The 16063-nt window shown below is 39.7% G+C and overlaps 2 protein-coding genes across 8 annotated transcripts in view; one reads left to right on the top strand and one right to left on the bottom strand.

Moving 5' to 3' along the window:
• The window catches only part of elmod2 (ELMO domain containing 2), a 72857-nt gene that overhangs the window by 4022 nt on the left and 52772 nt on the right, over positions 1 to 16063 (bottom strand). The gene's annotated exons all lie outside the window — the stretch shown is intronic.
• Positions 1 to 16063, top strand: part of tbc1d9 (TBC1 domain family member 9) — an 88313-nt gene that overhangs the window by 22369 nt on the left and 49881 nt on the right. For all 7 annotated transcript variants that reach the window (XR_506478.3, XM_008111871.3, XM_008111870.3 and 4 more), the window contains 3 exons: positions 4337 to 4447; positions 12153 to 12271; positions 13295 to 13523. Coding sequence is in view for 6 of the 7 variants with exons in the window: in XM_008111871.3 (XP_008110078.1) it covers positions 4337 to 4447; positions 12153 to 12271; positions 13295 to 13523 (459 nt within the window). In the remaining variant the exon portion in view is untranslated. The remainder of the gene's footprint in view (positions 1 to 4336; positions 4448 to 12152; positions 12272 to 13294; positions 13524 to 16063) is intronic.

Genomic DNA, 16063 nt, shown 5'->3' with positions numbered 1-16063 from the left:
GTTTTCTCCTGACATTAAGTCTAGTCGAGTTCGACTCTGGGAGTTGGTGCTCATCTCCATTTCTAAGCCGAAGAGCCGGTGTTGTCTGCAGATGCCTTCAAGGTCATGTGGCTGGCATGACTGCATAGAGTGCTGTTACCTTCCTGCCAGAGCGGTACTTATTGACCTATTTACATTTGCATGTTTTCAAACTGCTAGGTTGGCAGAAGCTGGGGCTAACAGTGGGAGCACACCTTTTGCAAGAACAACAGCTCAGTGGTTTAATCTGCTGCGCCACCGGGGCTCCTAGTAAGAATAGCTTTTTTTTAATTTACCAACCTTAATAGCACACTTAAATATTTAAAGGAATATTTTTAAATTGTAGTACTATACAGAGAAAGTAAATTGCTGGAATGCATAGTGGAGGCCTCAAGAAGGAGGAAAGCAAAGAAGAATACAAAATGAACAGACTGCAGACTTAACAGAAGATGGAGTGCAATAGTATAATGCAGTGGTTCTATACATCAGTGGAGAATGAAGGGAAAATATAGCAGTTAATAATACATAGCTGAGTTCTGTTTGAAGAATGATTGACTGACAGCCCATGGGGTGATCTTTTTTTAATGTAACTGGAGACTTTTCTTCAGGATTTGTTGTCTGAATATGTCTGAAAGAACTGTTAAGTGTTTGGGGACACACTAGAACTCCTATTACATGTATTTCAATATATACATATACATATACACACACACACACACACACACACACACACACACACACACACACACACATATATATATATATATATATATATATATATATATATATATATACCTTCCTTTTCTCTCTCCCCTTTTATGCATTTTTAGGGGAAAAAGTTGATGCAATAAAGATAATTTTTAAAAAGTGTTTGGAGGGAAGCTATCTATCCCCTCAATCCCACTCCGTGCTATCACAGAAAATAATCCCGGAAACACAGACATGGCAGTGTGACATTTCATTTCAGCCTACATCCACTTCACAAATGGTTATATCTGCCATGTTTCCTCTTCCATTTCATGCATAACAGGCTTTATTACTGGTTCTCTTGGAGCCCCATCCTTCTTTCAATTTCATATGGCTTAAATGAGCTCTTTGATAGAAATCTTTAAAGGGTCCTTCTAGATAAAGACTTCATTTTGCTATTGTCCTTCCTCTCATTTATGGAATTTTATTGAGTTCTCTATCTATTACAAAATTTGTTGTCCTCTTGTAATCTTTCTGGATTCCCCCAGAGTATCTTCTGGTATTTTCTCATTTTTTACTATAGCAGATCCACTGAGGAGGAAAAGCTGTATGAGTTGCAAAGTGCCTTTTTATAAATAGTACTAACTCCTATCTGTCTGGAGCTCCCCATATCTCCAGCAGCCCTACCATATCGTCTCTGTGTAGCATTGGTTGATACTATATAAATCCCATAAAACCTTGATCCAGACTATCTTGACAGACCATATCTCCTTTTATGAGCCAAAGCAAAAGAAAGGCCCTTCTTTCAATCATGTCATCTTCATAGCCATGTTAGTGAAATTGTGTGATAGAGTCTTCTCAGTAGCTACTCTTAGAATATGAAATTCCTTTCAAGAAAGAGTTGAATACCTCTCTTGCTATCAACATGCAGAGAATTTTTCACACTTAAGGGTCTTCCTTTAAAAATCTTCAGTTATCAAGAACTTGTAAGTCACCTTCCCTCCTTGGAAACTAGGGTTCAAATTCCTGCTCAGCCATGTAACCCACTGGGTGACCTTAGATAAATCACATTATCTCAGCCTAAGAGAAATGCAATGGCAAACCTCTTTTGAACAAATCTTGCCATGAAAATCCTGTGATAGGGTGCCATAGATCAGAAATGACTGGAACGCACAAGGTATAACAAAACAGCAGTGTAGCCATAGCAAATACAGTTGATGTATAGAATAGAAAGTGTTTCTAAAGTTATTGTGACACCATAGGCACTTACATATGTTGTTTCTTCTCCTGAATTATGTGTGTAAGGGTGACCTAAGATTCAGGAAGACTTGAGCTGCTGTGTTGGAGATGTTCCTCTTCTTGACCAGTATCCCGTTGGATACTTAAGCTGGTTCCCACTTCTTCCACCAGATTTGCTGGCGTTCTTACCCTCGGTGACCTCTATGCACCCTGAGAACCTGCCTCAGAAGGCTGTAGCCAGTGAAGCTAAGACCACCTAATTGTCCTTACTATATATACCCAGAGGAATATGGATCAAAGGAGAACAATTCAAGTATTCATGACAGCTAGTTCTTGGCTACAGGTATAACTTGACAAGGAAATGTCTAAAAAATGCTCACTGAAGCATTTTCTTCATGCACAATGAAGGCCACAGAAGCTACATGACAAGGAAGGTCAACGTCTCAAATGACGCTCAATTATTTATTACTCAGTGTTCATGTAGGAACAGAATGCAGTTCAATATGTTAATGTTGTGTAGGCTATGCTTCTCTTATTGACTGAGACTAAAATGAGAGGGGGAAAGTTAATGGCATGAATAGAATGGGAGGAATGGAGGGATTATTTATTCCTGGTCAAAGGACTAAGAACACAGATACATTTCCAGAGGAGAAAGATCAACTAACTCGTTACTAAGGGTGTGATTTTAATTATGTGAAGTGTTGCTTTATTTTTTGGACTCCAGAGTAACCAAAAGACGTTGTAGTGTACAAAGTGTTTCAAAATGATGGACCTAATTTCACAGCAGTATAGTATAAGCTCTTCACCTTACATAAGCAGCCTTTTTTCCTCAAATTGTTGGTACCAACAACGAATGCTTCTTGGCATTGGTGGAGCAATGCCAAAATGTTGTTGAAACGTACACTGCACCACAGTTATGGGTTCAGGTTTGTTGAATTCCAGAACAAAAAGCACCTTATGTTGAAGAGTTGCCATCTTGTGAATGACTGAGGTTAGGGCTGATTTTGCGTGGGGAGAGGCATCTAGCAGTAATCGTTTGAAACTCTATGCCCCACACATTCAAGTGGGAAGAGTTTCATTCATGGGTGGTTCGTGGTTGCAGAGATAATAGCATTTTCAAATCAGATCCAATTTGTGTTTAGTTAAGCAGTTCTGGTTGTATGTGTCTTGACATCTTTAATGTGTTTGCATAAAGTGATGATGATGATGATGATGATTGTAGTTGACATTCCATGGCTTCTGTATCCATGGATTCAGCCACCTACACCTTGAAAATACTCAAAACATTCCAAAAATCCAACTTTAATGTTGCTATTTTATATAATGGGGCTTGAGCATCCACAGATTTTGATATCCACAGGAAGTCCTGGAACAAAACTCAAGCTGAAACCAAGGGCTCACTATATTTACCAGAGTCCTACCTCAAAATCAAAAAGTAAATGGCAGTCATTAGGTTGGATTTGAATAATAGCGAGCCAAAGGAAAGTACTTACCGGCACTGTGTTATAAATGCCAGCAGAGGAGCAGTTTGTAATGCAGGTATGGAGAAAGTGTAGCCTATGGGTTGTTTATGGACTCAACTCTGTTTTTGTAGTTTCTTCCATTTTTGCAATCTGCCAGAAGCCCCCCCCCCCCCAGTTTAATTGGCTTGGGCTTTGACCCCCAAATACTATCAAACAGTTCGAAACTGCTGCAAAATGTGCTACAAAAAGGGTTGCTCCTTTCACAGGTCCCTAACCCACCAATGCCATAAACTGACACCACATTGTCCCAAACTAGCATTATATCTAGTTCCAAACTTATGCAGTTGTGTGGTTCATTGGTGTAAAATTGGCCACCCCTTCTGCACAGTAGTTCACCTTATTGTAATAGTTTCTACACCAGTGCTTCTGGTTGAATTGGTTTCACATTTCTCACACAGTTATCAGGCACTATGGATAAAAGTGCATATTCATGGGTAGGGGGACCTTTTTTCGGCACAGAGGAGTGATTTAATTAATGTTATTTACATTGATGGTATTTGAACATGAGAATAAAACAGATGTATTGAATTCTTGTGTCTGAATCTGTTCTGTAAGCAAACCATGGCTTGTTACCCAGCTGCAAAACACAATTAGAGACTATTGGGTCTTTGTCTTGTGCACGAAGCTTATTTAAATCATGGCTTGTTATACCTGAATGCAGAATGGGAATTCAGTGCTGGCTTATTTTCCCAGCTACTCAACTAATTCAGAGTCACATATTAGTTACATAGCATTCCATGTCCAGGGATGCTTTAAGTCTATTATATATTTCACATGCCTTTGTTAGCCTTTTCTTAGAAGAGTGTTGTGTTGCAAGTTGTATATCATCCACACCAGAAGTATTTACCAATGGATTTCTTGTTCTGCAGGTCTCCTTGTGGGAACTCTTGATGTTGTACTTGATTCAAGTGCAAGAGTGGCACCGTATAGAATTCTGTACCAGGCTCCAGACTCAATGATATACTGGACTATTGCCTGTGGTAAGTATGTGAACTATTATACAGAGTATCAATTTTATGTATTTTTAAAATGTCAGTGTCCTGCATTTAGTTTTAGACAAAGAATGGAAGAGTTACTTTTGTAGATTATAGCACCCAGTACCTCCAAGGGGGCCATCTTGACCAGGAAATTCTGGTAGATTTAATCCAAAAAAGTTCACATCTTAGTTTTGATTTTATAATTATTGGACTAGAAAATATTAAGAAACCAATCTATCTGACATTACATTGTTCCTTGATATGACATTACAGTGTGGACTACCTGCAGCAGCAACCATTTCTTAACAGGATTGGCCTGGTGACTATATGCCTAAAAAACTGGATGTGCTTTATTAGAGGCTTCCCTTGAAATTCATTCAGAAGCTGCAACTAGCATAAAATGAGGTGGCTTGACAGATCAGCTGAGCTTCCTACTTTGTATATATGATTCCTGAAGTGGCTGCCAGTTATCTACTAAGCCATGTAAAAAATATTGTTCAAATCAGTTCTGACTAGGAGACTAGGACACGAAACAATGGCTTCAAACTACAGGAAAGGAGATTCCACCTGAACATGAGGAAGAACTTCCTAATTGTGAGAGCTGTTCAGCACTGGAACTTCCTGCCTCAGACTGTGGTGGAGACTCCTTCTTTGGAGGCTTTTAAGCAGAAGCTGGATGGCCATCTATCATGGGTGCTTTGAATGCAGTTTTCATGGTTCTTGGCAGGGGGTTGGACTGGATGACCCATGAGGTCTCTTCCAACTCTATGATTCTGTGATCAAGGTTAGGTTATCCTGGTCTTTATATTCTGTGCGGCAGACTTTGCATCCCATGCAATCGCATACTGATATTCATTTGAAAGAGGTAGGCCTTCTCCATTGTGTTACCTATTTCATAGAAAGACCATACTCCCATCAGCCAGGCTTACAGTGTGGAGTGTTTTCTGCCAACAGAAACTTATTACTGTGACTGGTTTGATTGATTGATAGTGTTGCATATTGTATACTGTGGTGTGTTTTGTAATGATTTTAAGTTATGAGCCACACTGAGAATTTTGTTTCCTCGTAAAGTTGAAAAGTAACAGGTTCTACTTAAATCAATATTTTTGCATTACATTGTAGGCTTCTGTAAGCAAGACAGGTTATACCAAAGGAGTCAGTCTAGCCTGATGAGGATGTAATCTGTAAATTTTAAAGTAGCCATCATAATCATGGAAATGGGCCAGAATACATGTATTCTTTCCCAGAGCTTTGCTTCTTATAAGCTGCATGTCAACATGGCTAATGGTTATTCTAGGATCTTGGTCCAAAAATGTAACTTTCCTGCTCAGAACCTTGAGTGCATCCTCTTGTTCTGTGAGAATAGTTCCTTCTCTGTAACTATACTGCAACAATACTGCAGAATTGTGTTTATATATGTATACGTGTGTAATCTATCTACAAAACCTGTTAAATCTGCTGTAGGGTTGTCAGGTCAAAAGCATCTCATCCTGGGACTTCATGGCCAAAATTTAGGACCTAGTGAAGTTTGAATGGGGAGGAAGAGGGGAGAAAAGATTCAGATGGACCTCTGGTTGGTCTATAACAGCAGCCTGCAGAAGGGGCATCAATATGTAGTAATATGTGTACACACACATACTCACTTCGAGATACTAATCTTGTCCTGAGATTTCTCTCTTGGTGACTAGGTCAAGATTTGAGGAATCCATTCTACTGGCAGAATTGGAAGGAGGTGACCTTTTCCCTCCTATATCAACCCCTCATAAATACTTTTAAAAGGGACAAGAAGCTTACTGGATCAGAGGGAAAGGAGATTGGAAAGAATCCTTCCAACCCCAGTGCTAGACTTAAGCTAATGGGTATTGCTTTTTCCAGAGGATAGGATGTCTGCCTCAAAATCTCAGTAGCTTGACCAGGTCCCCAAGGAGACAGAATTCTTCAATTCTTTTATTGAAGAATGGACAAACACTCCTATCTCCCACAAACCTGACTCCGTGTCTGACCTCAAGAAAGCCATTATTTGAACAAAAGAACTTCAAAGACTACAGGCTGAAACACCTGAACAAGAATTGATCAAAAAGTTTGCTGATATTTTATCTCCTCTGCCTTGAATAGGGACAAAAGCTTTTTATAGTGCGTACATGCGTGAACTAACTTTTAAGCGGAAAAATGGTTGTGTCATTGGACTGCTTATATTTCAGTAGTAGTTCAGTATTCACAGCTGCTGCTCTTATGTTCGTTCAAGTCCATTCCAACTTTGGCAGAATACTTAAGCTGCTCAGCCAACAGAGAAGGAGCCGCGGTTGCGCAGTGGGTTGAACCCTTGTGCCGGCTGAACTGCTAACCTGAAGGTTATAATAGTAATAGTATAATAACTTTATTCATACATCCCACCCCATGTCCCCAAAGGAACTCAGGCGGCTTACATGGGGACCAAGCCCAGTGGAACAAGAATTAAAATACATCACCATAAAATACATTTGCATTAGAGGCATTAACCATATAAAAACATATCAAACATCATAAAAACATGAACTCAATAACAACTAATACCAGTAGCCATGGTCAGAGCTAAAAGGGCAGGCCAGGGCTTGTGCAGGGCCAGGGTGGTAATAAAATGCAAAGACTAGATATTAAGTTAGCCAGGCCAGAAAGGCCAGGTCAAAGTGTTAAACTGAATAGTCAAAGAAACATTGGAGCATAGTTGGCAGTTCAGATCCACAAGATGGGGTGAGCTCTAGCTGTCAGCTCAGGGACATGAGAGAAGCCCCCGCAGGATGGTAACACATCTGGGCGTCCCCTGGGCAACGTCTTTGAAGATGGCCAATTCTCTCACACCAAAAGCGACATGCAGTATGTTCTCAATTCACTTCTGACACGATAAAAAAAGCCAACTGAGAAACGCTTCATAATTTCTGTGAATTGAACTGTCACAGTAAAATAATTTAGCCATGGAAATAAAATACCATAAATAATAAAATAACACTTCCGCATAGAAATGCAACAGGCGTCCTTCTGCAGGTCACAATCTTTCAGACTTCAAAATAATGGCAAATGCCCTCTGAATAAATCTTGCTATGGAAGTGCTACAACAGGTTCACTATATGGCTGAGTCAACTTGAAGATGTATTATAATAGCAAGTTGCTTTCCCCAAAATAAGCACTATGCTGAGATATAATGCCACGAGAGAGAATGTCAGTTGTTTTGGAAAGAACATTTTCTGTTATTTCCATGATTATGGGCTGTGTGGTGGAGAAAGAATATCACTGCCGTCAGTCCTCCAGCTTTGCAGGCTTTAACTGTTGTGGATTTGATTATTTCTGGATTTGATTAATATGTTCTCTCTAGGAATCTTTAAGGCCTCCAGTGTATGTCTATGGTCAACCACCAGCAGACGTTGACTATAGAGTTGCGCTGAAGGACCAAAAGATTCCTACTGAGAACATTTCTCTAGGCATCATCCAGAAGTTAACCATAGAATCACAATGGTGAACATAGAAATTCTTAGAAAAGTGTTCTTGAAAGTAAAATAGCATTTTTATTTGCATTTTCTCCACTTTTGGAAGGGTCCTATGCCCCTAACCACAACAAAAGTGGAGAGTCTACTGTTTTTATTTTTTTATTTATTTCCCTCATTTCTATTCCGCCCTTCTCACCCGAAGAGACTCAGGGTGGCTCACAATCTGGCAAAAATTCAATGCCAATATACAATAGAAGAAGATAAAACATAAGCAATTAAAACAATTGAATAATTTAACAAAATACAATAAATACATTAAAAACCATACAGTATAAATCAATCATAGTTCACAGCAGCTTATGTGTTTTGGACTTCAGCTTTCACACTTTCTAACAGCTGGTAAACTGCCTGGGATTTCTGGGAGTTGAAGTCCAAAACACCTGGAGGCTCAAAGGTTGGGAACCATTACTCTAGTGCTGTCATCCTCAGAGCCAGGTGTTCTAGGCAACTTGTATCCCATTCAGCTTAAAATTGGCAATGATTGTGTATCTACATTATAATGCAGTTGACACAACTTTTAACTGCTATGGCTTTAAGCTATGGAAATGTAGGAGTTATAGCTTTACAAGGACTTTATCTTTCTCTGTCAAAGAGTGCTGGTGCGTCACCAAACTACAACACTCAAGATTTCATATCATCAAGCCCTGACAGTTAAAGTGGTATCGAACTGCATTATTTCTATAGTGTAGATGCACCGTTGGTCTACTTTCTATGGCGCTTACCCTCCGGCCATCACCAGCATAGTTGCATCAGCACAATTATCCAACTGAATCTTGGCTTGCTTGCTTGCTTATTTATTTATTCATGGCATCTCCCCAGAGATTTTGATTTAAGTGCAAGGCCTATCTGTTATTTTATGGCTCTCAGTAGGTGTGTAAAAAAGCTACAGAAAGCCTTTAAACCACATATGGAGTTATAGCAATACATTTTCATAGCATAATCTCAAGCAAAACCCAGTATGATGATCATATATGAGCCTTTGCTGTCATTGCTGAAATAATGTAGGCTTTCAAATATGATTTGTGTTCAAAGTGCAATGCAAGAAATGCCATGCCGCCTTGGCAGCCACACAGAATGATCTCATTCCCCATCAGCAGAACTGTGCCTGAGATAAGCTTATGCTTACAATTCCATGAAAGTGATTTCTCTGCAGTGTTTTATAATTTAGTTTAGAGGAAATAATTGACTTGCAAGTTGCACGTAGCTTTGCTGTCTGGCACTGTCACAACAAGCTCTTCAGTAATATATAGAAGGGCTTCTCAGGCTATCTGGTGTGGGGCATTGGCAGTTATTTTCCCTCTCATTTTGCAGGGATAAGCACTACATTTGTGGATGTTTTTCTTTCCTGGAATATGCCAGCAACCACCATTTTGAGTAGCACTGACACGCGGGGTATGCTTTATAACATTTTTCCTAATGTGAGACTATAGTATAATCTATACTATCACATTATGATCCTGCTGAATTTACCACTTTTAAGTCCTAGTGGTTTTGTCTTTTGGAAGTTAAAGAGGTTTGATCTAGTCAATACCTCTGTGGGAAACAACTAAAAATCTAAAACATAGGGCGAAGAAAGAAACTCTCCTGAAACTCCAGAAATCTCCAATACTCACAGTGCTGGCCCAGTACAAGTAAGAATGGATAGTACTGGACTGGATGATCTAACTACCAGTATAAGGCAGTTCTATGACAGAATACCTTAAGTTCAGTGTCTTTGCTGATCATGAAAACGAAGGATCGAGCATGAGTACCTTTCACTTTAAAAATGTACCTGAGCAATTCATTGCGGTCATTGTAACTGGTGGAATTACAATATGATTCTCGTATCTGTGGTGGAAATGTTCCTGAAGTTAGCATGGAAATACAAAAGGGTGAGTAATAGAGAACTCTATTAAAATGAACTACCTCTGGTGGCAGCATATGATAGAATCACTCTAGATGATGCAAAAATGCCTAGAAAGAACCTCTCTCTGGCATTTCTAGATCCTCCAGCATGACTCTTCTGGTGGAAAAATACCAAAGATTTGTGCAGGGGTCCTTAGGAAATGTCTAGAGAGAACACGTTTGGGTCTGGGTACCTGAAACAAGGAATACCAGTCCCATGGATACAAGGGTTCTACAGAAACCCAGGCCAATCATTCTCATACTATCAGGCTATCATATAATATCTTAAACTTTTTTCCCTCCAAGTTAAACATCCAGTTCCTTTAGCTGTTATTCATAGGGTTTGGTTTAAAGACCAATTACCATCTTGAATACCTTCTTCTGGACACATTCCAACTTGTCCATGAACTGTGGTGCCCTGAACTAGACAATATTCCAAGTGAGGTCTGATCAAAACATTAAAGTAGTAGTAAACACCTTACCCATCTTGATGTAGCCTAGGAATATATTGCCATGCTTTTGATCTATGGTCTACTAGGACTCCTATATCCTTTTTTCATATGCTACTGTTAATCTGTGTCACTTATCTTATAGAGTCAAGAGAAGCCATCTGTAAGCACTCTTTGGGTTTGGTTGGTTAACCATTACAAATCAATCCATTTATAGTATCCTCTAGTTCAGTGGTTCCCAATCTTGACCAGGGACCATTCTCCAACATTAGTACCAAAAGGGTTACGAATCAGTTTCTGGTCAACTTTAGATTCGGTTTGGTTATCTGGGGTGCTGATTCAGAAAATTGCATTGGATAGACCACATCAGCTCTAGTTTCTGATATAGAACATATGCCATCCAGTAGTCGCCATCTGCTCACCCACAGAAAATCATATTTAATAATCTAGAGTTAATGTGGTCTATCCAATGAATTTCTGAATCAGCAGCCCAAATAACCCCAGGAACAGGCCTAAAAATGAAGACACCAAGGTGTCCCCACTTCCAGGCACCACATAGAATGGCTCTGCTCAGGAGGAGGAGGGAGGAGGAGGAGAAGCAGCAGTCAGGAAGCTTGTTGTGGTGCTTTTCAAGGGTAGTCAGTCTCTCCCCTCCCAACATCCCCATTGCCTCGGCACTATAAGAAGGTTTCACGAGACCAGTCGCTCTCATTACAACGGTGTAGTAATGGTGAGGCCACGGACCATATTTTAGTTCTTGGGGACCACAGGTTGGGAATCACTGTTCTAGTTTGAGTGCAGAAATACAAGAATCCTGGTCAAAAGCCATACTGAAATCAAGACACATTTAATGACTCAATATTTTTCCCAGACTGTAAATATAAAAGTCAGAATACTGCGCTATATAAGTCATTCATCTGCAATTTCAGTGTGGTTATAACAATACTGTACACTTTATTTCTTCCTTCCTACCAGATAAGATATTTCTACAGCAGTAATTCTCATGTGAAAATATCTAAGTTTAAAAGAATAGTACATTTGCCTTTGTTTGTATTTGTGGGGCAAGGGAACAACAGTGCTATCAAATTTATCATTTAAATAAAGCCCTGAATGTTTATATTGTCTCCCAGGAGCATGTGCAAATGTCTATTCATCTAAAAAGATAACCATGTGCTTTTTTTTAAAAAAAATCAAAAGTCTATACATAAAGGAATAATCTAGCAAGACTTATCTGACCACAGTTCACAGTGATCCAATTCAAATGTGATAAAAACATGGTTACCTAGTAAGTGATCAAGCTGATCTCAGCATTTTCTCCTTTCCTTTCATGGCATCAAATGCATGGCAGGAGGTTGGATGGATGGCTATTGTGGTCTCTTCCAATTCTGTGATTCTATGAAATTACAAACCTTTGGTTCCCAAGAAACAAGGACTTGTTGAAACCTGGTTTTGATATTGTGGCTTGTTCTGAAATTAAAGTTTCAGAAATTAAAGTTTCCCTGATGTCAACACAGTGGGGAACCATGTGTTGTTTAAACTGAGGACTAGAGACTTTTTTCCTCTGAATTGTAGGAGAAGTAAGGTGTGGGAAAGTAATCTGGTCTAAGAATACTGACTTGTTCAATACCAGGATACCGTGACTTCTCATTGCATATGTTCTGTTGAATGAAGTTACTATTTCATGCTGGTTTATTTTGAAATTTACAGTGGGCATTTCTTTGCCGCTTTCTTGATTAATATTTCTAATGCACCATCTTGTTGCTCATACCAAAATGTAATAGCAAAGCAATAGTAATTGTGCTTCATGATGAAGAAGCAAGATATCCCCTGTAATTTATTTTGATCTTGCCTTAGGTTGTTCAAGAAAAGAGATAACTGAGCACTGGGAATGGCTTGAGCAGAATTTACTACAAACATTGTCTATCTTCGAAAATGAAAACGACATAAACACATTTGTCAGAGGAAAAATACAGGTATTAGATGTGTTATCAGCACAGTTTATTATCCAAGAGACTAGGAAAAACTATATTGTAAAATTGTCTTGTGTTGTTTTTCTTACTGGTTTGTGTTTTTCTGGTTTTAGAAAAGCACAGTTTCAAAGGACAACATGGTCTTATCTAGTTTAAAGAAGCATAAACCAGTATAAACTGCCATATCAGTGTTATAGATTAGCGTACAGAGGGTGGAGTCCATTAAGCACAGAACAGAGGTTCCTGCTAGGCTCTGTTGGGGCCTTTTTGTGTTTATCTTACAACAGCAAACACATATATACACACACCATATCATTGAAATAAGATTGCAAAAACCAATGTGCCAAAAATCTTCATTGGAGTGATGCTGTTTGAGAGACACTAAAGTCTAAAGTCTTTTGGGCATAACTAATAGCGTATTTTAATTCATCCAAGTTATATTAGAATCATAGACATACAGGTTTCTAAATTTCTCTTTTTCATTTCCAGGATACTGTGACAGTGATAGGGAACATATATTAATATGCTCTATGTGTAGTTGGACTGTAATGCCATTTGTTACCCTGACTGGGACTGATGATAGTTGCAATCCAACAATATCATGAAGACCACATGTTCCCCAAGCCTGTTTTATGATAGTCTTAATAAGTTCAATTTAATGATGTAGGCTTTGTTGTGCAAATTAAAAAAATATATATTATTGATTGGCCATGGTCATGCTAGTTGTGGGATTTAGAGATCTGAAGTCCAGAAATGTCCCCCTTTTCCGAGTTCTTGTTCATTTCAGCTCAGATAATAACAATAATAACAACAATGTCATCATCATTATGGGCTCGAGCTGTGGCGCAACAAATTAATTTATCTAAAAAAAAATTAATGATGTAGGCTTTGTTGTGCAGTACTTCACACAGCAAATGGGTGGCTGGTGGATATGAGTGTGTGTTTCTTTAGTGCTGGGAATTAACCATAAATCATGTAGATATTTTTGGACTGAATTAATCTATCTTGTGTGATCTTCTACTTTAGGGAATCATTGCAGAATATAACAAAATCAATGGTATTAGGGAGGACGATGACACAGAGAAATTTAAGGAAGCTACAGTGAAGTTCCACAAACTATTTGGGATGCCAGAGGAAGAGAAACTGGTGAATTATTATTCCTGCAGTTACTGGAAAGGGAAGGTCCCTCGTCAGGGCTGGATGTATCTCAGCATTAACCACCTGTGTTTTTATTCCTTTCTTATGGGAAGAGAAGGTATGTATGATGAACTTATGTATTTATTATCAGATTTGCTGTGACATGAAATAAAACAAGAGTGCTTTGAAATGAGTGATATAGAAGACCACACATAACAAGCTTGTTTCAGTTAGCATTCATGGAGTTGGTATGGCACAGAGGTTTTCAACACCATAGTGTGCTGTTTTGTCTCTTCTTTAAAAAAAATGTTCATTTGTTTCAAATTTCAAACCTGTTACTTCTGCACAATTGTGGCTGACTGCTTTCATATCAGTGTGGTAGTGAATCTGCCCAAAACAGGCTCAGCAGGTTGGATGGTTCTTTCAAAGTTCAAACTAAAATGCACAACAGGCTCACTGTGCTTCTGACATGCCGCCACCATTGTTTCTGGGGCAATCTAAAATATGGCTTTCAGTTTATAGCTAAAGAGGTAACAAAGTATTGCAGGAACTGAGCATACAAAGTGTGGGGTAAATCCCCTTTTCAACTACAAAGAGTTGCTATGCTGGCTGGGAGATTTTGGGAGTGGTGGTCCAAACTGATATTTTTTCCAAGGTCTCATAAGAGTAATGTTGTGTTCTTTTCAGCATTGTGTCAAATGCAACCTAGAAAGAAGCTACAGTTTTTGCTGAATGTGTAACTTTCAGTGAATGAGTTATTCTTGCTCTAGTTTTAAGAAGCAGGTGCTTGCAAATTGGTTAATAAGCAGAAATGATGTGTGTGTCTGTGTGCCATCTCATCATTATGGTGACCTCATGGATTTCATAAGTTTTCATAGACTAGGAACACTCAGAAGTGGTTTGTCACTTCCTTCCTCTGAAATGTAGCCAACTGCATCAGGTACTTGGATACACAAGGCATTGGTAGCTAGTGATTCTCATGGGCACTGCTAAGAAAATCCACTTCCAAGTTGTAGTTGTAACAGTAATAGAGATAGCCAGAATTTCGAAACTACTTTGAGGATAGATTCAGCCCTGTGAACAGTGGATATAAAGTTTGGACTAAAGCACAGAGTTAATTGTACTAATTGTACACTGTACCAATGACATAGGGGCCACCACCCATCACTGAAAATCGATGGGGAATAGCTGGTTCTCTAGAACTTTTTGAAGTACAGTTCTCATCTCTCGTTACCTTCTGATGTGTTAATTAAAGCTTATGGGATATATAGTCAAAAAAATCTCAGGAGAGCTGCACATTTCCCAGCCCTTACTGAACACAAATATGACCACTTTTCTTTAGTCCAAATGGATCAATTTGTGTAGCATGAGGATGTGGACAAGATCCTTGGAGAGATGAGAGCTACCACACGTATTCTAGATCCTTGCCCTTCCTAGCTAGTCAAACAGGCCAGAGGGGGACCGGCAGTGAGTGATGGTGGTGGTCAATGCCTCCTTGGAACAAGGCAGAATTCCAGCTTGCCTAAAGGAGGCAGTTGTGAAACTTATATTTAAAAAGCAGTCCCTGAACCACTCTAAAATGGACAACTATCAGCCAGGGTCATGTGGTGGCCTCCCAACCACAGGGATTTCTGGATGAAATGGATGATCTCACTCCATTTCAATCTGGTTTCAGGCCTGTCTATGGAACAGAGACAGCTTTAGTTGACTTGGTGGATGACCTATGCAGATAGCTAGACAGAGTGTGTGTGTTGGTTCTCCTGGACCTCTCGATGGCTTTTGATATCATCAACCATAGTATCCTCCTGGATTGTCTTGCTGGGATGGGACTGGCACTGTCTTACAGTGGCTCCGGTCCTTCCCAGAGGGTCGAATCCAGAAGGTGATGCTAGGGGACTCCTGTTCAAACCTTTGGCCATTGACCTGTGGGGTTCTTTGGTGTTCTGTTTTGACCTCCATACTGTTTAACATATGCATGAAACCACTGGGAGAGGTCATCCGGAGTTTTTGAGTATGGTGCCACCTATATGCAGATGACACCGAACTCTATTATTCCTTCCCCTCTAAAGCTAAGGAAGCTGACCCTAAACCAGTGTCTGTCATCAGTAATGGACTGGATGAGGACAAACATATTGAAACAATCCAGACAAGACAGAGGTGCTTCTTGTCAGTCGGAAGGCAGATCAGAAAATAGCCTGTACTCGATGGGGATACACTCCTCCTGAAGACACAGGTCCGCAGTTTGGCAGCCCTCCTGGACTCAGTGTTAAACCTGGAGGCCCAGATATCTGCAGTGGCCAGGAGTGCCTTTGCACAATTAAAACTTCTGCGCCAACTGCACTCATTCCTTGAGAGGCCAGATCTGGCCACGGTGGTACATGCCTTAGTTACATCCTGTCTGGATTACTGCCTTTGAACAGTACAACCCCCCTGTTGTAGCAGCTCTACAGTTTGTTTCCAGGCACAATTTAAAGTGCTGGTTATAACCTTTAAAGCAGTCGTTCTCAACCTCTGGGTCCCCAGATGTTTTGGCCTTCAACTCCCAGAAATACGAACAGCTGGTAAACTGGCTGGGATTTCTGGGAGTTGTGGGCCAAAACACCTGGGGACCCACAAGTTGAGAACATTTCCTTTAAAGTCCTTGGGTGACTGCATTTC

The sequence above is a fragment of the Anolis carolinensis genome, chromosome 5 (genome assembly GCF_035594765.1).
Source record: "Anolis carolinensis isolate JA03-04 chromosome 5, rAnoCar3.1.pri, whole genome shotgun sequence".
In the NCBI taxonomy this organism is placed as follows: Eukaryota; Metazoa; Chordata; class Lepidosauria; order Squamata; family Dactyloidae; genus Anolis; species Anolis carolinensis.
This window is presented reverse-complemented; position numbering and strand designations above follow the sequence as displayed.